A 25,606-nucleotide genomic window follows, 5' to 3' on the forward strand; every position below is an offset into this window, starting at 1 on the left:
AAATTCATATTTTGATAATGAGATATAATTTTTAATACAGTGGAGCATGTTTTCTGCATAAATTGGATCGATCATTTACTACCTTTTGTCGATTGTGAAATGAGTTGAAAAGTCTGATGACGTTATTGAAATGAAGCTTTTGTGAATGCTTATATTAAAGGTTTTGTGAAGAGGATTAGCCGAGGGCTATTCTTGTTGTGAAATGTTTTGTGAAATGGATTTATTGGTATTGATTATGGATTTCTAGATTGAGTTATAAGTTGCTGCTGCTCGTATTACTATGTTGAGAACCCGTTGAGGGAGGAGTATGCATACTGTCAGGATATCCTTCTGGGCCGAACCGCCGGCTTATAATAGGTGGTAGACCTTGCCAAGAGGGTTAAACTTGGTCGCCTTTGTCACGGCGTTAAACTTGACCATAGTTTGATTACGAGCATGAGATTGGTTGATGGATTGACCATCAACGTGTTATGTGATGAGACTAGTCAATGGATAGACCATTGATGATTGGCTATTGTTGTTAAGTGAGTTTTTATTGAGAAATCTGATACGAATGACTTTTATTGAAAAGTTATTATACCTTTGAGATATTTTTGGTTATATTGTACATTGAGTTTGAGTTATGAGCTGTGATATTTTTATGCTATTGCACAGTAATTGTTCGACCCACTTAGAAGAAATATGTTACTCACTGAGCCGTGGTAGCTCACCCCTTATCTTACATACCTTTCAGGTTCTTCTGCTGGCCGCAAGTAGGGCGTGAGCGGGCGTTAGTCGGAGGATTTCTTTTTGATTGTGGGATTTTGGGTACGTTGTACATATTGACGTTGAGCTATTGGAATAGTTTTTTTGTTGGATTTGTATATATCCTTTTGATGGTTTTAGAAAGCTCTGATGTTTTCGAGTCTTGTTTAAGTTTAGGCTGCGTCTTTTCGGTGAAAGGACGGCCGTGTTACGATCCCGTTTTGGTTGTATTCGGGGTGTGACATGCAGTGTCCCGATTCTCATGCTTTTGGGAATATACAGATATAGACGTACTTGTAAGTTCTTGTTTCCCAGCCTTCCCACCATTTGCTATTCACTATCCTTTCCTCCGTTTCCACCCATCCTTTCTTCTTTCATCTTTCTTCATAAGATGAGGCATATTTCCTCAGTATAAGCGACACCGGTATCCAGCCTTAGCTTCTGTCCTTTTTTATTCTCATCTTTCTTCACGGGATAAATTATATCTTGACAAAACCAGTTCTTGACTGAGGACTCCCTAACACCCTTTTTTGGAAGTTTTGGGATCAAGTTCCTATCTGACATAAAGCCAATTGTGGATTACTTCCCGCGATTAGTGTTTGACTTGTGCCCGGCAAGTGAAGTAGCTACTGTTTTTAAGCTAATCGAGCTTTACTTCCGATAATATTCTTCTACACTTCATGTAGATTTGTGATTTCTTTCTTTTGAGTGTTATGAATAAATTTCGTCACAGTAGGTAGATTGTCGCTTTTGTTTCTGTTGTCACATCTTACATCAAAACCATCAGTCTTGCGTGGTAGTTGCTGAAGCACTTCTCTCCACATTTTGAATGCTTAAAATTTTGAACAAAACAATCTAATTTTTTCAATCATTCTTTCCAGATACACAGTGATTGCAAACTTCCAAATGCTTATCGTATCAAGTAACAAGACAATGTGATTGCATGCGATGCAACCACTTCCAGTATTGGTTGCACTTGTTGCTGTAGAATTTGGTGCTAAAAGGAAAATGATAGTTGCTCATATGTTGTCCACTGAGATAGTGCTCTATGTTATGCAGTCCATACCAAGGTTCCAGCCAGAGAACTTCGCTCACAATGCGAAGCTATTCGACCGAGTGAATGAGATTGCACAAAGAAAGAGATGCACCCCGTCGCAGTTAGCCCTCGCCTGGGTACACCACCAGGGTGACGACGTCTGCCCGATTCCCGGCACGACCAAGATTGAGAATTTCAACCAGAACATTGGAGCTCTGTCCGTGAAGCTTACACCTGAAGAAATGGCCGAGCTGGAATTGATTGCTTCTGCGGACAATGTCAAGGGTGGCAGGTACCCAAGCAGCGTGCCTACGTGGGAAAAATCCGATACTCCACCCCTTTCTTCATGGAAAGCTGCTTAGGAAACATGTCTGCTTATGTTGCCGTATCTTTTATATACAGAGTTTGAGCATTTGCTGCTAAAGTATTTTCAGGCTTGTGTTGTGTCTGTTATAAGTACGTGTATGAAGAGAGTGCTTATTATCCTGTAATAAAATCTGGACTTCAGAGAGCAACTGTTATCATTTTGTAAAAATGACATTCGCTATGAGAACATTAAAGATGTGTAGGAAGCTTATCGCGGGAAGATGACTCAAGAAACACACAGCAAGTTGAATACCAACCGAGCCCGCAATGCCAGTTCATCAGGGTGACTTTTAGAATCATGAAACCAGGATTTCGAGGAATTCAACTCCTCCATACATACTGTTATATTTCGTCGGTCCGCCCATGATGTGTGTGTCCAAGGGACACCATTTACTCTAATAAGAAGTGTGTCTGAAAGACACCTTTTGAAGAGGTGCGAGGGGATTTTCTTAAGGGAAGTTAAGGTAACTTCATCAGAATCAGAATATCGAACAACAGATAAGTAAATTCTGAAGAATTAGAACTCTCTCTCTCTCTCTCTCTCGACGCATAAGGATTTCGTATCTACTTTGAGAAGACAATCGGCATTAACGCTGTGGAACGATAATACTTTCCTTGTGATTGTATTCGGACCAACGTGAAGTAGATTCGTTTATCGTTTGCTGGTGATTCAACGTACGTTCCTGGAAAATTGATTTGGAGTGCATCGAACAGGTTAGTCGATTCTCCTGACACTTGCTTCCTACATTGGTATCAAAGCCTTGATTATGATCTTTGCCTTGTTTTTCCATTGAATTTTTTCGCTTGTTATTTGATATGGGGATCGAGAGAATTCATATCGTCTGGATGTTCATTGCTCGGAAATTGCAACACGAATCGTCGAAAATGAGATCGGACGCGATGAACGGGTTTGGAGGATGAACGCCGTTCTGTTTGACCCTGTATCGAATATTTATTTTCATTAAAAATGAAATATTATTATATAAAGTTGAAGAACTCACCGAGATGAGCAGAACGGCGGATCGAACGCCGCCGGAAACCTCCGGACGCGCCGCCAGAAGCCGCGACGTCGCCGGCGACGCGCCCCACGCGTTGGGAATGCCAGTGCGTGAAAGCCACGCGCGCATCGCCAACCAGCGTGTGCTGACGTCATCGATGACGTTAGCAAGACTGTCGGTAACCGACATGCTGACGTCATTGATGGCGTCATCTTGCCGACGAACCGGCCGACCGGTGACCTGACCCGACCAACGACTCGACCCGACCCGATGACCCGACCCAGTTACCAACCCAACCCGTTGACCGGTCGGACCGGTCAACGGTTGAACCGGTTGGACCGGTCGGACCGGCTCAGAAGCCCGTATTGGGCAATCGTGTGCGCCACATGCGCCGCACACTTAGGCGGCGCGTGGGAGCGCCGATTGGAGCATGGTTGGTACGGTTGTGTTCGTATTCAAATTCTCTACATTGTGGTATAGTTATTTTATATGTTTGAGGCTTTTAAATGTATAAAAATGCGTACGAAATCCTAAATAGGCGTATTTTGGGGGTATATTTGCATTGTTTATTCCTTCTAACTTGTATTTCACTATGGTTTTGGAAATACAGTAGCTAGCCTATGTGAAAATGACCACATACATGTTGTGTAGAGCTTGGTTCGGTGATAGCATGTATATGGTTTGACGTGCTTGCAATTTCCTAATTCTGAGCATACTAAAACAATGGCCGGAGATCTTTATGTCTCGAATTCCGCATATGATTGTATTTGATGTAATGAATTATTTGTAAGTTGGTGATCATTACGTGAGGTCACGTAATCATCTTTTCTAGTGGGAGTTCGTAGGTTGGTAGAATTCAAAGGAGTTCTCACCTAGAACTTAAAAATTTGCGCAAATTAAACAGGTTAATGATGGTAGAACAATTGTACGTCGAAGCTGATTGGGAACATAGTGAACTTTCGTTTCGATATCTTTTGTTGAATTATCATTAATTTAGTTTGTCTTTGCTGCAAATTAAAATGTGTGTTTATGTGGAAAATGTGCTAATATTGATTCTGTGTTTATTATATCAATGTGTAACAGAAATTGATTATGGCTTCGGCATCCAAGACCATTGTGGCTGACCTCAACAAGGGTGAGAAGCTGAACGGTGACAATTATGATATTTGGCACTGAAAAGTTCAATATATCCTTGAGGAGCAAGAGGTTTTGGAAACCCTCAACCACACCATGGATAAACCTGGGCATGGAACTTCTGCTCAACATAGAAGAGATCACGAAACTTATCAAGCTTGGAAAAAGAAAAATACATTGCTCGCATCACGTTGCTGAGTTGTATGTAAGATGATCTCATGTGTGAATTTGAAAGTTATGACAAAGCTCAAGCAATGTGGGTTGCCTTGAAAGATAAGTTTGGGGGTACGTCTGCCACTAAGTTGATGAGGCTCACCATCAAATTTGACACATACCAAAAGCGCTCAAATCTATCGATGAGGCAGCATCTTCGGGAGATGTCAAACATGATACGTGAGCTGAAGTCGGCAGGTTATACCTTAACTGACGAACAGCAAGTTTAGGTTATTATAAGGTCTCTTCCTGACAGCTGGGAACATATGAAAATCAATATGACGCACAATGAGAATATCGTCACTTTTGACAATATTGCGCGTCATTTGGAATTAGAAGATGAGGGCCTAGAGGCTGCAAAATCCTCTACCCATGCTTATGTTGCTGAATCAAGTTCGGGCAAAGTTTCGGGCTTTAAGCGCAAGAGGAACCATAAATTCAACAACAAAGGAAAAGAGATTGATCAGGCACCCAAGAGAGCCAAGACCTTCCGAAGCAAGAAGCGTGGTGGGAAGAAAGACAAGGCCAAGATGATGTGCTACAATTGTGGTAAACTGGGCCACTTCGCTCGTGAATGCACTGAGCCGAAAAAGGTACCACATTACTACATTACTTTGAGTAATGCTTTTGTTTATAGCACTGTAATACTTGCTGAATCTCATTCAATGTGGACTGTAGACTCAGGAGCAACAGACCACGTAGCTAGAGACCGATGAGCATTTGTGGAGTATCGTCGGATTCAGCCTGAAAGAAGATGGTTATATGTTGGAAATAACTCAAGAGTTGAAGTGAAGTGTATCGGCACATGTAAATTAACCTTTCATGGTGATCGAAACCTATTCCTACATGATGTCCTTTATGCTCCAAATATTCGGCGAAACTTGGTCTCTATAGTTGTTCTTCTTGGCTTAAGTTATGTATTTAATTTTCATGGTGATTGTGTTGACATTTTGTTTGAAATAATTTATTACGGTTTTGGTTATGTATTGAATGGTTTCATGGTGTTAGACATTGACTATGATGTGTATAAAGTTAATGTTGATGGTTGTTTTCTTTAATTGCATCTTCTAGTAATGTGGAGATTGATGCAAGTACTTGGCATGTTAAACTGGGTCACATTGGGTTACAAAGAATGAAACGATTAGCAAGAGAAGGCCTTTTGGGGTCACTCGCTAATGTTGAACTACCCGTATGTGAACATTGTCTAGCGGGAAAAATAACTAGAAAACCATTTGGTAAAAGAACCAGAGCTGAACTTCCATTGCAACTTATACATTCTGACATTTGTGGTCCTTTAAATGTGAGGGCGAGGCATGGAGCCTCATATTTCATCACTTTTATAGATGACTTCACGCATTTCGGTTATGTTTTTCTGATCTCCCATAAGTCCGAAGCATTGGATTGCTTTAAGCGGTTTATAGCTTTGGTAGAGAATCAGTTGAACAAAACAATAAAGGTATTGAGAACCGATCGCGGACGTGAGTATCTATCTGAGCAATTCAAGGCTCTTTGTGATGAAAAGGGAATTGTAAGACAATTGACTATTCCTGGTACTCCACAACAAAATGGGGTTGCAGAAATAAAGAATAGACCCCTATTGGAAATGGTTAAGTCTATGATGGCGCAGGCAAATCTACCTGTCTCATATTGGGGACATGCGTTATTGACTGTTGCCTATATACTTAATTATGTGCCCTCTAAGTCAGTTGCTTCCACCCCCTATGAATTGTGGACCGGTAGGAAATCAGACTTAAGTAATCTATGACCTTGGGGGTGTGCAGCATATGTTCATGATTCTTCCCATAAATATGGCAAATTAGGCCCTAGAGGGAAGAAGTGTATCTTTATTAGATACTCTGAACACTCCAAAGGGTACGTGTTCATAGGTGAATAAGCTGATGGAAGTGTGACTGAAATGGAGTCACGAGATGTCACGTTCTTGGAAAATGATTTTCCTAGTAGAGGTGAGATCGATAAGGACTTCCAATTACATGAGATGGAAGATCCCGATAACACACCCACTAGTGTTATTGAGGGAAATATAGATTTACCTCAACATACGAGACCTAGTGGGAGTGTAGCGTCGCCTGGCGAACTGAATTATCAAGAAGTTCAGTTGCGTAAAAGTAATTGTAAAAGTATTCCTCGTCGTTGATTTGAGATTGAAGGGGAAGCATTTATGATTGCTCCACAAGACGATGCGGAGCCTAAAACAGTTCACGAGGCTCTCTTATCTCCTGACAAGGAAGAATGGAGAAAAGCTTTGGAAGACGAAATTGAGTCTATGAGGACAAACCACGTCTGGGACTTGGTTGATCTGCCACCCAATCGCAAGGCTATTAGAAACAAATGGGTTTTCAAGATTAAGCGAAGGGCGGATGGATCCATTGAAAAGTATAAGGCTCGCCTTGTGGCAAAAGGCTATACTCAACAAGAGGGTGTAGACTATGAGGAAACTTTTTCACCAGTTGTAAGGTTTGCCTCCATACGCCTTATCCTAGCCATTATTGCACATTTGGACATAGAATTACATCAAATAGATGTAAAGACAGCATTTCTCAATGGAGAACTAGATGAAGAAATCTATATGAAGCAACCGATAGGTTTCATTGCTGAAGGTCAGGAGCGTAAAGTTTACAAACTTCATCGCTCAATATATGGCCTTAAGCAATCATCTAGACAATGGTATTTTCGTTTTCATCGAGCCATAACTTCTTTTGGGTTCACGATGATCAAAGAGGATCACTGTGTGTATATCAAATGGTCCGAGGATAAATTTATAATATTATCTCTTTATGTGGACGATATTCTGTTGGCTGGGAATGACAAGGGTTTGGTTAGAACCATAAAAGAATGGTTGTCCTCTAATTTTGAAATGAAGGACATGGGAGAAGCTGCATATATATTGGGAGTTAAGATTGAAAGAGATCGATCAAATAAACTCCTTACTATGTCACAAGAGTCTTATATAATGAAGATTCTTGAACGCTTCAATATGCAGCACTGTAATCCCATTGATACCCATGTTATGCAAGACGAAGGCCTGAGTACTAAGATATGTCCTAAGACTTCAGAAGAAAAGAAAGAAATGATAAATGTTCCTTTTGCAAGTGCTGTCGGAAGTTTGATGTATGCTATGATGTGTACTCGACCCGACATATGTCATGTTGTAGGGTTAGTGAGCCGATATCACTCAAATCCTGGTCAAGCACATTGGAAAGCAGTTAAGAGGATCCTAAGATACTTGAAAGGCACTATGGACTATCGACTTTGCTATCAAGGGAGTGATCTACGCTTATTAGGATACTCTGATGCTGATTGGGGAGGAGACCTAGATGAGCGTAAATCGACGTCTGGATATGCGTTCTTGCTTAATGATGGTGCAATTTCTTGGAATAGTAAGAAACAGACATGCACAGCTTTATCTACGATGGAGGCAGAATTTATTACATGTTCTGCTGCAGTGCAAGAAGCAGTATGGCTGAAACGTTTCTTGGAAAATTTAGCCATTGTCACTAATGTCCCAAGACCAGTGACAGTATATTGCGATAGTCAAGCAGCCATTGCCTATGTGAAAGATCTCAAGTACCATGGTAGGACGAAACACATTGATATAAAGAATAACTTCATCAGAGATATAATAGCGCAGAAGGAAGTAGTCATGCAATATATTTCAATCAACAGGATGGTTGCTGATCCATTTACGAAGGCTGTTCTTAGAGACGTGTTCTTGACCCACAGGATGTCTCTAGGATTACGTAGAATGTGATTATGAAATGTAATATTGTTGAGGATCACTGGATTATGTATGTGTATGTATTGTACTTATTTGTTAATGAATTGATGTTTTATCAATTAGTACAATGTTATGAGACCAGCACAAACACACATATATTGTTGAAAGGTATGTCACCGGGCAATGATTGGCTCGCTCACACGAGCAATCACCTCAAACGCTATAGTAAGCGGGTTGAGATGAGAAGATATGTACTATAAATGCTGGAAGAGCAGTTTAGTACATATAACGATTTAATGTCGTCTTGATTGGAATCAAGATGAGGTCTGTTATTCGTATGTGATAAGACCGAACATGATAGTCCCACAATCATGTATGCCTGAAGGTAGCCGAATGCGAGTACTAAATTGGGCGCTGTGGAAAGCGAGCTGATATAGCACTCGGGCTAAACATGAGTACGTGAGAAGCACGTGACCATGTTTAGGCTAAGATCCATATAGTGGATATGACTAATAAATGACATACGCTCTTATAGAAAGAGAAATCTAATATAGCATGTAATTCATACTACATGTGCTTTATTTGACCAATAAGGGAGATGAGTACAATTATCTCTATTTATTCATCGTGTGAGTCCTTAAGGTTTGTGCCCTATGTTACTTTTGACTATGTTCTCGAAGTAGAAGATCAATATTACCAGCGGTCATGAATAGATATGGCTTTATGGGACGTGTATAGGAAATTAGTTGTTTGGAAATGGAGAGAGACATGAGTGCGAAGGAAGACTATTGTTGTTTTACATCTATCACGTGTATTTACCGGTCGACCGATTATTTCACCTTCGATGGTTTTGGAAATAATTGTAAATTCACGGTGTCCTTGAGAATAGTCAAGTATAGCCTTTAAGGGATAGATATACTTGGATTGATGAAACAAAATATGTCTGGGGCACTGTGAGACATCAATTGTTTATTTCTTCTTTGGAGTTGTAGCCATTATGTTATCCCTAACAGGTGCATAATTAGAGCTCCCAAGTGCAGGTGTACTCACTGGTTACACGGCTTTCTTGCTAGTATGAATTGTTTCTAAAGTAGATGAATGATGAATGCCTTATGTTCTTAATAGAGCATGATCAAGCCCATTATGTGCGAGTGTGAGATGTTATATTTCATCGGTCCGCCCATGATGTGTGTGTCCAAGGGACACCATTTGCTCTAATAAGAAGTGTGTCTGAGAGACACCTTTTGAAGAGGTGCGAGGGGATTTTCTTAAGGGAAGTTAAGGTAACTTCATCAGAATCAGAATATCAAACAACAGATAAGTAAATTCTGAAGAATTAGAACTCTCTCTCTCTCTCGACGCATAAGGATTCCGTATCTACTTTGAGAAGACAATCGGCATTAACGCTGTGGAACGATAATACTTTCCTTGTGATTGTATTCAGACCAACGTGAAGTAGATTCATTCATCGTTTGCTGGTGATTCAACGTACGTTCTTGGAAAATTGGTTTGGAGTGCATCGAACAGGTTAGTCGATTCTCCTGACACTTGCTTCCTACACATACTAGACTAACACTTTGTTCACCTCAACCATGAGTTCAATACTTGGACCGTGTACAATGTTCTTTCAGGATTGGATACTAGACAAAGAAGCAATGCTAAGAGGAACTTTTTCTAAAACAGCACCATTGCTTCTCTTAAAAGACCGTCGAGGCTTCCCATGGCACTGTTGGGAGAGCCTCGATCGATCATCATACGTATCAAGAAGGTGCCCATGTGTGGACTTTCTTGCTAGTTGCTATACACATGGAGTTTCGACTCCTTTTTGTCAATTTTTCTTTTTTCTTTTTGTATAATAGAAAAAGAAGAGCGGTAGGAGATTATGAGCTTCACAAAAAAAAAAATGAATTAGCTATCGTGAGTTATCCACAAAAAGTATGGATAGTGTGAACTTGAACTTTTCTTATCTGTCTATATTTTTAAGGACAAATTTCGCTGGACAAGTACCAAAGAAGCCTATAAGTTGTAATACTGTACCGTGTCTAATAAAAGCCATCACTTTTGGTCAAATTAGTCTTATCCTTCCTTTTGAGAAAGCATGTTGCAATGCGCATGTGTGGTCCTTTGTGTCCGATGGTTCTACCTACAGTTTGTATTATTGTCCTAAAAACGTGTGCTTGTACCATTAGTGTATTACCCTTGGCTCTGCCTATATTAGGTGACTTCTCGATGAAGTTGAAGAAGATCAGAGTTTGAAAAATCCCGAGTTCATATACACACTATGCCTTTCTAAACATTTTATTCTCTTCCTCATGGACATTCCATGAGCTTTTTAAGTAAGGTTTAATATCATGAAAAATCCCAAATTGTCACACGTGTGACAAATTTACTCCGAACTAATTTTTTGAATACAAAAAATTCAAAATTGATATACCTGTGACAAATTTGGCAATAACTAATTTTTTGACCACAAAAAACCCCAAATTGATACACTTGTGTCAAATTAACCTTCCACTAAATTGGATTAATACCACGAAAGATCACAAATTAATAAACATGTGACAGATAGAGGGGTAAAACCCCAAACTAGTACACCCGTTAACTTCCACGTGTCATCAAACTTAGCAATTTAGATGTAAAATTTAACGGAAACTAACAAAGGGTAAATTTATCACAGGTGTACCAGTTTGGGGTTTTTGGTGGTCAAAAAATTAGTTTTTGGTAAATTTGTCACAAGTATACCAGTTTATGATTTTTTGTGGTATTAACCCTTTTTTTTAAATTAATCCACTAATGTTGTGTTTGTAGACAATATAGCATGGAATTATTTGCCAATCTTCACATTGTACACCCATACATCATTGGACTATTCCTTTAGAGTGTACAAAACACACATGGCAGAGGTAGAACATCTAACTAGATTAAAAGAAATCCTATAAGTGAATAATAGAAAAAAAATTAAGGAAAAAAGCCACGAAAAATCTCAAACTATGTTTATTGTGACACATTTACCCAAATTTGTATGCTTTCAGTGACACATTTACCCCAAACTTTTTTCTTGTGACATCAAAAACCCCAAACTTATGCCCATGTGACATATTTACCCTCCGTTAAGATTCCGTTGGATGATTTTTTTAGCCAAAATGACGTCGTTTTTATTCACTTAAGTGACGTGAGCACCATATCAACACCGTTTTCCTTCCGTCGTCGTCATAGATTTTTAACGATGCTCGTTGATAGAACCTAAAAGGAAGGTAAATATGTCACATAAATAAAAGTTTGAGATTTTTACTGTCATAAAAAAAGTTTTATAATAAATGTGTCACAATGGTATAATTTGGGACTTTTGGTGGCTTTTCTCGATTTTTAATATAATGCCATCAATTATCGAAAGTTTGAAATTTTGGACCTTGAAAAGCAATATGATGTAGTAAACCTTTATTCTTGAATAAAGTTCAAAGGGAAAAAACCACCAAAAACCCCAAACTTTGCCATCTGTGACACATTTACCCTGAACTTTTTTTTGTGACACCAAAAACCTGACTTTCTTTTGTGACACATTTACCCCAATGTATTTAGTCCATGGACATTTTCGTCTTTTCTGCTTTTTCTTTTTTTTTTCTTTTTTTTTTCCTTTCCGGCGAGGGGGGGCCTCGCCGGCGTCGGCGTCGCCGGATCCGGCGAGGGGCCCTCGCCGGCGCCGAGCGAGGGCGGCCTCGCCGGCGCCGGGCGGCCTCGGGCGCCGAGCGGCCCTCGCCGGCGTCGGGCGAGGGTCGACCTCGCCCGAGTCAAGCGGACGCCGGCGAGGGTCGACCTCGCCGTAGATCGGGGCGAAGCCGCCCTCGCTCGCCTGGCGAGGGCGGACCTCGCCCGACGCCGGCGAGGGTCGCCCTCGCTGGGCGAGCGAGGGCGGCCCTCGCCCGGCTCAGCGAGGTCGACCTCGCCGACGCCGGCGAGGGTCGACCTCGCCGAGATCGGGCGAGGGCGGCCTCGCCGCCCAGCGAGGCGGCTCGCCGGCGTCGGCGAGGTTCGGCCTCGCCCGGGCGAGCGACGCCGGCGAGGTCCGCCCTCGCTGGCGAGCGAGCGAGGGCGGCCTCGCCCGACTCAAAGCGAGGTCGACCGGCTCGCCGACGCCTGGCGAGGGTCGATTCCTCGCTGAGTCGCGAGGCCGCCTCGCTCGCCGAGCGAGGCGAACCTCGCGACGCCGGGCGAGGGCCGCCTCGCCGGATCCGCGAGGGCCGCCCTCGCTCGCACGCCGGCGAGGCCCCCCCTCGCCAGAAAGGAAAAAAAAAGAAAAAAAAAAAGAAAAAGCAGAAAAGACGAAAATGCCCATGGACTAAATACATTGGGGTAAATGTGTCACAAAAAGTAAAGTTCGGGGTTTTTGGTGTCACAAAAAAAAGTTCGGGGTAAATGTGTCACAAATGGCAAAGTTTGGGGTTTTTGGTGGTTTTTTCCCAAGTTCAAATTATCATTTTTGTCGATCATACATGAGGGAGGTCAGCATTTTACTGTGGGCCGTTGGCCGTTGGCCGTTGGAGAAGTAGGTGACGAGAGACTAACGTCAGCGCGTGCGTCTTTTGTAGCCTGTTTGAATCTTTTGACTCTCCTATAAAGCTCGTCGTCTCGGCGCGGGGAGTGATCGAGCGAGCGAGCGAGCTCGCTCTCGAATTGTGTCTTCTCCATTCTCTTCTCGCATCGACCTCGAGCGAGACGACGGCGGCAATGGCGTCGACGGTGAGGAGGATCAAGCTGGGGTAGCAGGGTCTCGAGGTCTCGGCGCAGGGGCTGGGCTGCATGGGCATGTCCGCCTACTACGGCGCTCCCAAGTCCGACCCCGACATGATCGCGCTCCTCCACCACGCTGTCGGCTCCAGTGTCACCTTCCTCGACACCTCCGACATCTACGGCCCTCACACCAACGAAATCCTCCTCGGGAAGGTCGGTCTGCTTTTTAGACATTCCATTTTAAAGTTTGGCGGCTTTTTAGATGAACTAGCTGGCAGTCCTCGCGCGTGCATGCGTATGTTAATCAGTCTTTGTTAGCCTCCCTAATCTGATCCATTTTCACGCTTAGAGTGTGTTAAAGCTTAGTCTCAGCTTCCGCATGAAGTAGCAGATATGGTTTATCAGAGGCCTCTGCGTCAACAATCAGAAGAGCACATGCTGTTCATCCCATCACAGCGGTGCAATTGGAGTGGTCGCTGTGGTCAAGAAATGTGGAGGCAGAGATCATTCCCACATGCAGGTAAGAAACCACTCCGTTGAAATTGTTTATGCAGTAACAACAGCTTTCTTCTGACTCTGCTCTTCCTTAAAATGGTTGATAGGGAGCTTGGCATTGGAATTGTTGCGTACAGTCCTCTAGGACGAGGATTCTTTTCTGTTGGTTCCAAGTTGTTGGAGAATCTCTCCAAGGATGACTTCAGACATGTCTGTTTCTGCTAAACAACATAATTAGATGCTCACAGTGACTTGTCGTCATTCTTATTGAAGTGCTGGATAATTACTTGTTCTTGTGGTATACAGAAAGTATCTGGACGGTATGAATAACAATTGGTGACACAAATGCTTCATATTGTCGCATGTCTTCAATCCAGCACTCACCATACGTCCCACCTCTCGTGATTATAGATTAGTGTAAAATCATAATCAATAGCTTAATGAGCCTGAAAGAGGCAATTTCCCGGATTCTCATGCTTTTGGACTGAACTAATATAGATTTATTTGTAAGTTCCTCTGTTTCCCAGCCTTCCCACCATTTGCTATTCACTATCCTTTCCCCACTTTCTACCCATCCGTTTTCTCTCATCTTTCTTCGCAAGATCATGATATCTCCTCCAAATAACCGTCACCGGTATCTAGCCTTGGGCCTCCGTCCTTTTTCATACTCATCTTTCTTCAAAAAACAAATTATATCTCGACACACCCCTTCTTGAGTGAGGACTCCCTAACACCCTTCTTATGGAAGTGGTGGGATCCAGTTCGGATCTGATATGAACTAAATTGTGGGTTACTGCCTGCAATTAGTGTTTGACTAGTGATTGCGCTGGGTGTAGTAGCTATGGTTTTTTTAGCTAAAAAGAGCTTAACTTCCAATAATATTCTTCTACAAATCGTCTAGATTTTTACTTTCTTTCTTTTAAGCGTGATAAATGGATACATCACATGTAAATAGATTGTCGCTTTTGTTTCTGTTGTCACATCTTACATAAAAACCATCAGCCTTGCATGGTAGTTGCTAGAGCACTTCTCTCCACATTTCGAATGCTTATGATTTTGAACAAGATATTTTAATCTTTTCAATCATGCTTTCCAGATACACAGTAATTGCGAACTTTCAAATGCTTATCATATCAAGAAACAAGACAATCTGATGGCATGCAATGCAACCGCTTCTAGTATTGTTTGCACTTGTTGCCGTAGAATTTGGTGCTAAAAAGAAAATGATAGTTTCGTATGCTCTCCACTGAGACAGTGCTCTGTGTTGTGCAGTCCATGCCAAGGTTCCAGCCAGAGAACTTGGGCTCACAATGCAAAGTTGTTTGACCGAGTGAATGAAATTGCACAAAGAAAGGGATGCACCCCGTCGCAGTTAGCCCTCGCCTGGGTACACCACCAGGGCGACGACGTCTGCCCAATTCCTGGCACAACCAAGATCGAGAATTTCAACCAGAACATTGGAGCTCTGTCGGTGAAGCTTACACCAAAAGAAATGGCCGAGCTGGAATCGATTGCTTCTGCGGACAATGTCAAGGGTGGCAGGTACGCAAGCAGCATGCCTTCATGGGAAAACTCCGATACTCCACCCCTTTCTTCATGGAAAGCTGCTTAGAAACATGTCTGCTTCTGTTGCCGTATCTTTTATATGCAAAAGTTTGAGCATTTGCTGCTAAAGTATTTTAAGGCAATGTTGTGTCTGTTGTAAGTACGTGTACGAAGAGAGTACTTGTTATCCTGTAATAAAATCTGAACTTCATGGAGTAACTGTTATCATTTTGTAAAAATGACATTCACTATGAGAAGATTATAGATGTGTAGTAAGCTTATCGGGGGAAGATCACTCAAGAAACACAGAGCGAGTTGAATACTAACCGAGCCCGCCATGCCAATTCATCAGGGTGACTGAGAATCATGAAACTGGGATTTCGAGGATTTCAACTCCTCCATACATACTAGAGTGACACTTTGTTCACCTCAACCACGAATTCAATACTTAGACCGTGTACAACGTTTTCTCGGGATTGGATACTAGACAAAGAAGCAATGCTAAGAGGCACGTTTTCTAGAACAGCACCATTGCTTCTCTCGAAAGACCGTCGAGGTCTCCTATGGCACTGTCGGGAGAGCCTCGATCGATCATCATACTTATCAAGAAGGTGCCCATGTGTGGAGTTTCTTGCTAGTTGCTATACATATGGAGTTTCGACTCTTTTCTGACAAATTTTCTTACAGAAAAAGAACCATAAGAGATTTTGAGCTTCACACTTGTAAAAAGGGCATTTCCTCACGGGAAGTGTGGATATTGTGAACTTGAACTTTTTTTTTATCTGTCAATATTAAATGGACAAATTCCGTTGGACAAGTACCAAAGAAGCTTGTCGGTCATATTATCATACTGTGTGTAATAAGAGTCTTACTCTTTGTCAAAATCTTTTTAGTATTGTCATTTCGTCTGAAAAAGCATCTTGCAAGATGCATGTGTCACGGGCCGGCAGTTCCTTGACCATGAAATGGTTCAAGAGAATTACGGTCTGTGATACATGTGTGTTCTTTTGCATCTAGTGTCTATCTACAGTTTGTAATATCGTTCTAAATCATGTACTTGCACTACGGGTGTATTTCCCGACGAAGTTGAAGAAGATCAGAGTTTGAAAAATTCCATTTATATACCCTTTGCCTTTCTAAACACTTTTCTTCTCTTCCTCAAAGTCCAATGTCATTAAAAGCTTAGGCTACGTTTGATAGTCGGGATAAAATTCATCGGGATAAAATTCAAGATATGATATCTTTTATCTCATCCCATGTTTGGTGCTTATCCAAGACATGATAAAGTCAAATATATGAGAGATATAGCCCGGATAAAATTATCCCATTGGGGAGGTGGAATAAGGGTGGATAGGATTTCTAATATCCATAATATAAAAGTTATTTTTCTTGAATAACAAACTTATTAAATTAATAAAATTAAAATAATATTTAAATATAAATAATATTTAAATTTTAATATAAAAAATTCAAAATAACAAAAACATAAAAATAATTTCGTTTTTATTTATTCTCTATTTTTATTTATATATTCAAATTTCTTCCTATCTTATGATATAAATTTCATATACATTAATAAATGCATTTATTATTTATATTTATTAAATATTTTAGGTATATTAGTATAGTTTACTAATTAATAAAATTTTATTAGAGAATGATGGAAGGGGAAAAAGAAATAAAAAATAATTAATTAAAAAAGAGATGGAAAATTTATAAAAAAATAAGCAAATAAAAATGAAGTAGGTAAGAGTGTCGTGAGAGATATTTATCATCTCCGTTTGTGCAATTTTTAGGTTCATTTACACTAATATGATATTCATAACAAATAATGGATATGATAAGATGTGAAAATCTCCGGTTTTAATACTACAATTCAACAAACAATAGATAGAATATAGCAAATCCCTTAGATTTCATATTCTATCATATCTAGTCCTATCCTGGTTAAAAATCTAAACGACCAAACGCAGTCTTAGAGTTACACTATTAATCCAACACAAAGAGTTGTTTCCGCAAATATGCTCTTCACTACCACTCTGTAGATCTTGTAAACAAAAAATCCCAAGAGCCTTATGGTATAGATCAATTATTTCTAGAGACTAAAATGCAATCCCTTTTGAAAGTCAAAGAAGGACCGTGTGGTGTGGGATGACATAATTGTCTCAGATAATTATTAGTTTATCATAGACACCTTGTAGTCAAAGCTCTAGCTCATAGTCACGAGTTTGCGATACAATGTGAAAATCTAAAAAAGAGATACTTGTACAAAAAATACGAAAATAAGTTGGTTTATTAATAGTATGTGATAATAATCCAAGTAGAGTTGGCGCAATTGGTTAGAGCGTCGAGAGATTTCTAGCTTGGAAACTGGATGTCATCTCTTCCATTATCACCACCAACATCGTATTGACATTCGTGTCCCTGAAATTTTTAATTTGTCTAATATGGTTCTTGAACTTTTGATATATGTTCAATTTAGTCCTTGAAGTGTATGAAATTATTAAATGTTGTTCCTCAACTTTTAATTTATTTAATGTGGTTTATGAACTTTTGGTACATGTTCAATTTAGTCTTTAAACTGTATTGAAATGTTCAAATTTGTCCCTGAACTTGAATTAATGGATAGATAACATTGAATATTTTTATACAGTATAGGGACTAAATTGACCAAAAGTCCGAGGACCACATTAAACAAATTAAAAATTGAGAGACGACGCTGCATATTGGATTAAAGTGCGGGGACCACATTACACATCTGATCAAAGTTTATGGACTATTTGTGTCATTATTCCTACCTTTTTTGAATAATCATGGTCAATCGATACTTAATTTGGATGCGCTTTTAAGTTACACGATTACTTTTGTCAGTGGAAATAATATTGTACACCAATTACAAACGTACTTTTTTAAAAATATATATATAATAGCGCAACGAAATCTCGAAGGTTTGAAATTTTGGACCTTATGCAAAATGCTTTAATAAGTCCTAACTACGATTATTTTTGTCAGGTCAGCATTTTTTTGGATGGGCCGTTGGCCAATGGGGAAGTAGGTGACGAGAGCCTAACGTCAGCACGTGCGTCTTCCGCAGTCTGCCGCTGACTCTGCAACTCCTACAAAAGCTTCGTCGTCTCTGTGCATCTGGGAGTGATCGAGCGAGCTCTCGAACCGTTTCTTCTCCGTTCTCTTCTTGCACCGACGTCGAGCTAGACGACGGCGGCGATGGCTGCGTCGACGGTGAGGAGGATCAAGCTGGGGTCGCAGGGTCTCGAGGTCTCGGCGCAGGGGCTGGGCTGCATGGGGATGTCAGCCGCCTACGGCCCTCCCAAGTCCGAGCACGACATGATCGCGCTCCTCCACCACGCCGTCGGCTCCGGCGTCACCTTCCTCGACACCTCCGACATCTACGGCCCCCACACCAACGAGATCCTCCTCGGAAAGGTCAGTTTTCTTGGTTAAGGCTTGAGCGTGTTAAGGGTTGAGTGTGGTTTTCTTGATGGTGATTTGGTGTCGATTTTGGGCAGGCGCTGAAGGGAGGAGGGGTGAGACAGAAGGTGGAGTTGGCGACCAAGTTCGGGCTCGGCTTCGCGGACGGGAAGTGGGACGTCCGGGGCGATCCGGCGTACGTGAGGGCAGCTTGTGAGGGCAGCTTGAAGCGGCTCGACATCGATTGCATCGATCTCTACTACCAGCACCGTATCGACACTCGGGTCCCCATTGAAATCACTGTACGGATCCTCATTTAAACCTTTGCCATATATTTGATCAGTTGCTAAACTAGATTGGTGTTGATGATGCATGGTCGTGTTGTAAATGGTTTGTTGGATCTTGTGGCAGAAAATTGAGTATTGCATTGCCTTTTGACTTGTGAGATATTGTTAAGTGAGGCTTAAGTTCAGTTGATAGTTGAGGTTGAGATGCGGCACAAGGTTGTATCAGAGGTCGTGGAATTTAGTATTTTAGTGGCTGAATAGTGAGGGAACACATACAAATTTCTGGATCTTAACATGTAAGGTTCTTGACTGTTGTTGTTTTGTCGTGTGAATATTCATAGATGGGAGAGCTAAAGAAACTTGTTGAAGAGGGTAAAATCAAGTACATCGGTTTATCAGAGGCCTCTGCATCAGCAATCAGAAGAGCACATGCTGTTCATCCCATCACAGCTGTGCAATTGGAGTGGTCGCTGTGGTCGAGAGATGTGGAGGCAGAGATCATTCCCACTTGCAGGTAATAAATCACTCTGTCGATTTGTTTATGCAGTAACAACAGCTTTTTTCTGACTCTGCGCTTCCGGGACATTGTGACTAGGGAGCTTGGGATTGGAATCGTTGCATACAGTCCTTTAGGACGAGGATTCTTTTCTGTTGGTTCCAAGTCGTTGGAGAATCTCTCCAAGGATGACTTCAGACAGGTCTGTTTCTGCTAAACAACATAATTAGATGCTCACAGTGACAGTCATTCTTATTGAAGTGCTGGATAATTACTAGTTCTTGTGGTATACAGAAAAAGTATCTGGATGGTATGAATAACAATTGGTGACACAAATGCCTTATATTCTCGTCTTCAATCCTGCACTCACCATACATCCCACCTCTCGTGATTATAGATTAGTGTAAAATCATAATCAATAGCTTAATGAGCCTGAAAGAGGCAATTTCCCGGATTCTCATGTTTCTGGAATGAACTAATATAGATTTATTTGTAAGTTCCTCTGTTTCCCAGCCTTCCCACCATTTGCTATTCACTATCCTTTTCCCACTTTCCACCCATCCTTTTTCTCTCATCTTTCTTTACAAGATTACGATATCTCCTCCATATAACTGACACCGGTATCCGGCCTCAGGCCTCCGTCCTTTTTTATACTCATCTTTCTTCACAAGCCCGTTCTTGAGTGAGGACTCCCTCACACCCTTATTATTGAAACTTTGGGATCAAGTTCCTATCTTACATAAATCCAATTGTGGGTTACTGCCTGCAACTAGTGTTTGACTAGCGATTACGCTGGGTGATGTAGCTATCGTCTTTTAGCTAAATAGAGCTTTACTTCTGATAATAGTCTTCTACATATCATCTGGATTTGTGATTTCTTTTTTTTTAAGTGTGATAAATGGATGCCATCCCATGTATAAAACTTAGATTGTCGATTTTGTTTTTGTTGTCACATCTTACATCAACACCATCAGCCTTGCATGGTAGTTGCTAGTGCACTTACACTCCACATTTCGAATGCTTATGATTTTGAACTGGATATTCCAATACTTTCAAGATAGTCTTTTACTGATCATGCTCTCCACAAAGTGATTGCAAACTTCCAAATGCTTATCATATCAAGTAACAAGACAATCTGATGGCATGCAATGCAACCACTTCTAGTATTGTTTGCACTTGTTGCAGTAGAATTTTCTGTTAAAAGAAAAAATGACAGTTGCTCAAATGCTATCCGCTGAGACAGTTCTCTATGTCACGCAGAACCTACCAAGGTTCCAGCCAGAGAACTTGGCTCACAATGAGAAGTTATTTGACCGAGTGAATGAAATTGCGCAAAGAAAGGGATGCACCCCATCGCAGTTAGCCCTCGCCTGGGTACACCACCAGGGCGAAGATGTCTGCCCGATTCCCGGCACAACCAAGATCGAGAATTTCAACCAGAACATTGGAGCTCTGTCCGTGAAGCTTACACCGGAAGAGATGGCCGAGCTGGAATCGATTGCTTCTGCAGACAATGTCAAGGGTGGCAGGTACCATAGCAGCATCTCTACATGGGAAAACTCTGAGACTCCACCCCTTTCTTCATGGAAAGCTGCTTAGAAACATGTCTGCTTCTGTGGCTGCATCTTTGATATGCGCAGTTCGAGCATTTGCTGCTGAATAACTTTCGGGCCATGTTGTGTGGCTGTCATAAGTATGTGTAAGAAGAGAGTACCTGTTGTCCTGTAATAAAATCTGAACTTCAGAGAGTGACTTTTATCATTTTGTGTAAGTGACATTCACTATGAGCAGATTATAGATGTGTGATAAGCTTATTGGGAAGATTACTCAAGAAAACACTGGGTGAGCTGAATACTAACCGAGCCAGACCATGCCAATTCATCAGGATGACTTTCAGAATCACGAATAAAACAATCTCACAGGATTGGTTACTATTCATTGAAGCAATGCCAAGAGGCACGTTTTCTATAACAGCACATTGCTGAACGGATGGCATCGGTGTTACAGAAAAGTATATTGTGACCTGATGCTCTGGCGGTCCTAAAACTACTCTGATCGCCATTCCAACGCGTGTTGCTTCTATTTGAAAGATCGTCGAAGGCTTCTGAGGCACAATCGGATCTATGATCATACTTGTTGTGAAGGTAACACTTGGATTTCGACCAGACTATCGGGGCTGTGTCCGTGAAACTCATGCCGAACAACATGACCAAGCTTGAAGGTCAGAGAAGCAGTTGGTTGCGTTCGAACAATTCGAGAGGATTCCGCGATGCGATTCGGATTCACATTATTTCTTGTCCAAACGTGTGAAAACACTGGAGCGATTGAGGATGGAGATTGTGCTTCGGGGTATACGCTAACCCCATGGAACGGTCTAATGGCTTTCCGGGCTACTTAGGGTGCGAATGGTAACCATTCTGCTCCAGAAATCAAATTCTTGCCAGAAATTGATTTCTGAAATTCTTGCCAGAAATTGATTTCTGGAGGAGAAATCTGTTTGGTAAAACATGACTAATTCTGCTCCAGAAATTGATTTCTGGAGCATAAATCTGTTTTGATTTGTTGATTTTTTTTGCACCTAAAAAAATTTAAATTTTACTCAAAGTGGGTGGCCACAGGTATTATAAGCCATTCTGTAAATTTTTGAAATTTTTGATTTTTTTTAATATTTTTTGGACACCTAAAAAAATTTAAATTTCACTTAAAGTGGGTGGCCACAGGTATCTAAGCCATTTTGTGAAGTTTTAAATTTTTTATTTTTTATTTTATTTTTTAGGCACCTCTAAAAATTTAAATTTTACTCAAAGTGGGTGGCTACAGGTATTCTAAGCCATTTTGTAAAGTTTTGAAATTTTTTATTTTTTTAATTTTTTTTGGGCACCTCAAAAAATTTAAATTTCACTCAAAGTGGGTGGCCATAGGTATTTTAAGCCATTTTGTGAAGTTTTGAAAATTTTTATTTTATTATTATTTTTATTTTTTTTGGGCACCTCAAAAATTTTAAATTTCACTCAAAGTAGGTGGCCACAGGTATTTTAAGCCATTCTGTGAAGTTTTGAAATTTTTGATTTTTTTTTGGCACCTCAAAAAAATTAAATTTCACTCAAAGTGGGTGGCTACATGTGTTTTAAGCTATTCTGTGAAATTTTGAAATTTTTGAAATTTTTGATTTTTTTTTATTTTTTAAAAAAAAATTCACCAAATTTCATATTTTCCCGAAATCTGACTTTTTTTTTATTTTCTGAAAATTTTTATGATTTTTTCTAGAATTTTTCAGTTTTTATGCATTTTCTGAAAAAAAAAAATTATGAGAAAATAGGGAGAATGCATTCCGGAATCAAGAAGCTACAAAAAGTAGCTTCTCTTTTTCTTGCCAAAAATGCATTCCGAATCAAAAATGCATTCCGAATCAAGAATGCATTCGAATCAAGTATTTTTAACAAACGCATTTTTATTCCGTAATGCAAATCGCTCCGAATGCATTCCGGAAATTTTTTAACAAACGCCTATTTCAGCTGGAATGCATTCCGAATAGAATTTTTATTCCGGAATGCATTCCATGCGCACCCTTAAAGCCAAACATTCGATGTCGAATCTTACTCTTTCGAGTGCATATAATTATGCCTTAATTGGTGCTGCAGGGGTCTAGCGAGAGGGACAATGCTTTGGTCGTGTTTCCTAGTTAGTCATATTCAATGTAATTATAGTGGGTCTATTATAATAACGTATTCCAAGGAAGTAGGCGAGGAAATATGATTTTCATAATTCAAGCTACCTAATCAACCTTTATATCATCGTAGAGGAAAAAAAAAAGCAATAGAGTGATAAAAGAAAATATCACATGCATTATGAAGTTGAATGTGCTGTCTATCATTAAGTGCTTGGACTGTCAGAGAGGGACATTTCTGTGTAATTTATATCTTAGCAAATTCTCATCAAATTTACCCTCTGTGACTGGACCAACAACATATGGTCAGACCCGAGAATCCAGATGGACGTATCACCGATAAATCTAACAAGGATGGACAAATGGATCGACGAAGCACTCACCAAAAGCTCAGCACAATCGGGTCCGGAAATGCTTGCAGGAGTCCTCTGGCAAATTTGGAAGGCAAGGAACGCCTGGGTATTCAATCAAATTAGTCCAAGCTCCGGAACAATTGTGGAAGAAGCTGTTTTTCTAAACAGAAACTATCGGGAGCAAAACTTACCTGAATCGAGGAGTTGGAAGGCCAAAGCGAAGACAGAACGCTGGACGCCCCCAGAACCAGGAACTCTGAAATTCAACGTCGATGGGTCTTGGATCGAAGGGAAAACAGAGGGATCGGTGGCTGGGATATGCAGAGATTACAGAGGAGTGATTATTGTGGGGTTCGCCAAAACTGTGTCTGCTTCCTCCCCGCTGGAAACTGAAGGCAACGCTGTAAAAGAAGCTCTTCTCTGTCTGTGAGCAGAGACAACGAAGAAGAAGGAAATATTAGCAGAGAAGATTTGCTTACAATCAGACAACGAAGCTTCAGTAAGTCTCACTTATAATCCGAAAGAAAGCCCATGGGCCTTGAGAAGCCTTTTTGTTGATTGTAATGTACTGCTCTCCCAATTAAAGGAGGTTTCCCTGGTCCACTGTCCACGAAACAGCAATCAAGCAGCAGACTGGATAGCCAAAAATCATCATAAAGGATTTCTACCATCCAACTGGATGTCTAGACCACCCCTACCTCTATGGGATTTATTTTGTATCGACTCTAGTCATATTCTCTCTTGTGATATGTTTCCTAGTGTTTGAATGGAAAGTAAAACTTCGACAAAAAAAAAAATTCTCATCAAATTAAGACGGGATATGATGGAAAAATATACAAAACACGCAAAGTTAATGCGGTCATACGAAAGAATGATTGATAACAACATATTAAGCGTGGAAAATAATAGTAAATAGAAGTGGTATTAGATATACATAAACTAGTTCAAAAATACTTTACAAAGAAATATTATTAGGGTGAGCATAATTTCAGAGTATGTAAGCTAGGTTCTAGGTTCCAAAAATTGAAAAACCTGTTTTGACGGGTAAATTCTAAGTTTTAGGTAGTTGGAATCTAAAATTTGAAACAAGTTTTTGTAATTCTCTTGGTCTTTGTATTCGCGCGATCATGTGGTATTTCATGACGTCTGATGATGAGTATATAATTTGGAGTCACTAGTCTGAACTTCTATTTTATAACTGAGACTTTTACTTTGTTAACGTTTTATATTCTTCATATGTGTAAATATAAGTTCTGGTGAGTAAATTTTAGTAGCAAGTGATGGTCATTAAAAGTGATGATTAACTATAATAGTTTAATAAATTATACAAGTGAAATCTGGATAAATCCTGAAACTTATAATAAAGTAGGTTCCATGTTTCAAAATATGTAATGTAAATTTCAGATTCTAAAAATTGAGAAATCTATTTCAATAGGTAAATTTCAAATTCTAGATTTTACTTGAAATCGCTCTCTTAAATGTGGTTGATGAAAAAAGAAGTGACGTGAATAATACAAGTAGGATAAGCATGTCATAAACCACCAGAAAGAAGACGATACATTTCTTTATGGGTCAAATCAATCTTTTCATCTCTATCATTCATGATTAGTACGTGGGCGAGAGGAGAATGCGAATAAGTCAAACAGGAAATCTGGCTATTATTTCAACAAGAAAAGTTAGGTGCGCATTAATTTCACTTGAACATGACCCAACGATTCTTACGTAGGAAAATTAGAAAAAAAGGTAACATCATCGTTGGGAAACTTCTATGCAAGAACCGCCTAGCTGGCGCTACTGTGGTATGAGCCTACATCAGTTGATTCCAGAGTTTTTTTTTTTTTGTTTGGTAAAGTAGTTGATTCTAGAGTTAATATCACGAAAAATACTAAATTGATATATTTATAATAAATTTATCATAAATTAATTTTTTAATTATAAAGAATTTCAAATTGGTATATTTGTGACAAATTTACCCTTTATTAGTTTTCGTTAAATTTTACTATCAAATTTTTGAGTTGGATGATACGTGACAGTTGACGGATTTACCAGTTTGGGATTTTACCCTTCCGTTTGTCACAGATTTATCAATTTGTAATTTTTCATGGTATTAATTCAATTTAACTGAGGGTAAGTTTGTCACAAGTGCACCAATTGAGGGTTTTTGGTGGTCAAAAAATTAGTTTGGGATAAATTTATCACAAATATACCAATTGAGGGTTTTTGGTGATCAAAAAATAAGTTTGGGGTAAATTTATCGCAGGTGTATCAGTTTGGAGTTTTTCGTGATATTAACCCTTGATTCTACTTGAAATTTCTCTTTTCATGCTTTCAAATTTTGCAGACGAGTTTATTTATTGACAGATTTATTGGTCTAAGTAC

At 40.1% G+C, this 25,606-nt stretch overlaps 2 protein-coding genes and 1 pseudogene across 2 annotated transcripts in view; all 3 read left to right on the forward strand.

The window, feature by feature from the left end:
* Positions 1–2,291, forward strand: part of LOC130134533 (probable aldo-keto reductase 2) — a 51,531-nt gene extending 49,240 nt beyond the window's left edge. Inside the window, exon 5 of the mRNA XM_056311038.1 lies at positions 1,804–2,291. Coding sequence (XP_056167013.1) covers positions 1,804–2,142 — 339 coding nt within the window. The 3' untranslated portion in view covers positions 2,143–2,291. The remainder of the gene's footprint in view (positions 1–1,803) is intronic.
* A 10,590-nt stretch (positions 2,292–12,881) lies between these two features.
* Positions 12,882–15,252, forward strand: LOC115683460 (probable aldo-keto reductase 2; annotated as a pseudogene).
* Positions 15,253–18,100: 2,848 nt separating this feature from the next.
* Positions 18,101–20,965, forward strand: LOC115683479 (probable aldo-keto reductase 2). Its single transcript, XM_030608009.2, has 5 exons — positions 18,101–18,439; positions 18,523–18,726; positions 19,053–19,225; positions 19,307–19,409; positions 20,468–20,965. The coding sequence occupies exons 1-5, from the start codon at positions 18,221–18,223 to the stop codon at positions 20,804–20,806; spliced, it is 1,038 nt and encodes a 345-aa protein (XP_030463869.1). The 5' UTR covers positions 18,101–18,220; the 3' UTR covers positions 20,807–20,965.
* Positions 20,966–25,606: the final 4,641 nt, after the last annotated feature.

This window comes from Syzygium oleosum, unplaced genomic scaffold, assembly GCF_021117445.2.
Source record: "Syzygium oleosum isolate NSW1041296 unplaced genomic scaffold, Sole_v2.1 Sole_v2.01, whole genome shotgun sequence".
NCBI lineage: Eukaryota > Viridiplantae > Streptophyta > Magnoliopsida > Myrtales > Myrtaceae > Syzygium > Syzygium oleosum.

Coding starts and splice junctions, on each gene's coding strand:
- LOC115683479 (XM_030608009.2), top strand. CDS start 18,221: ATGGCTGCGTCGACGGTGAGGAGGATCAAGCTGGGGTCGCAGGGTCTC. Junction 18,440..18,522: donor ACGAGATCCTCCTCGGAAAG/GTCAGTTTTCTT, acceptor GATTTTGGGCAG/GCGCTGAAGGGAGGAGGGGT. Junction 19,410..20,467: donor CCAAGGATGACTTCAGACAG/GTCTGTTTCTGC, acceptor TATGTCACGCAG/AACCTACCAAGGTTCCAGCC.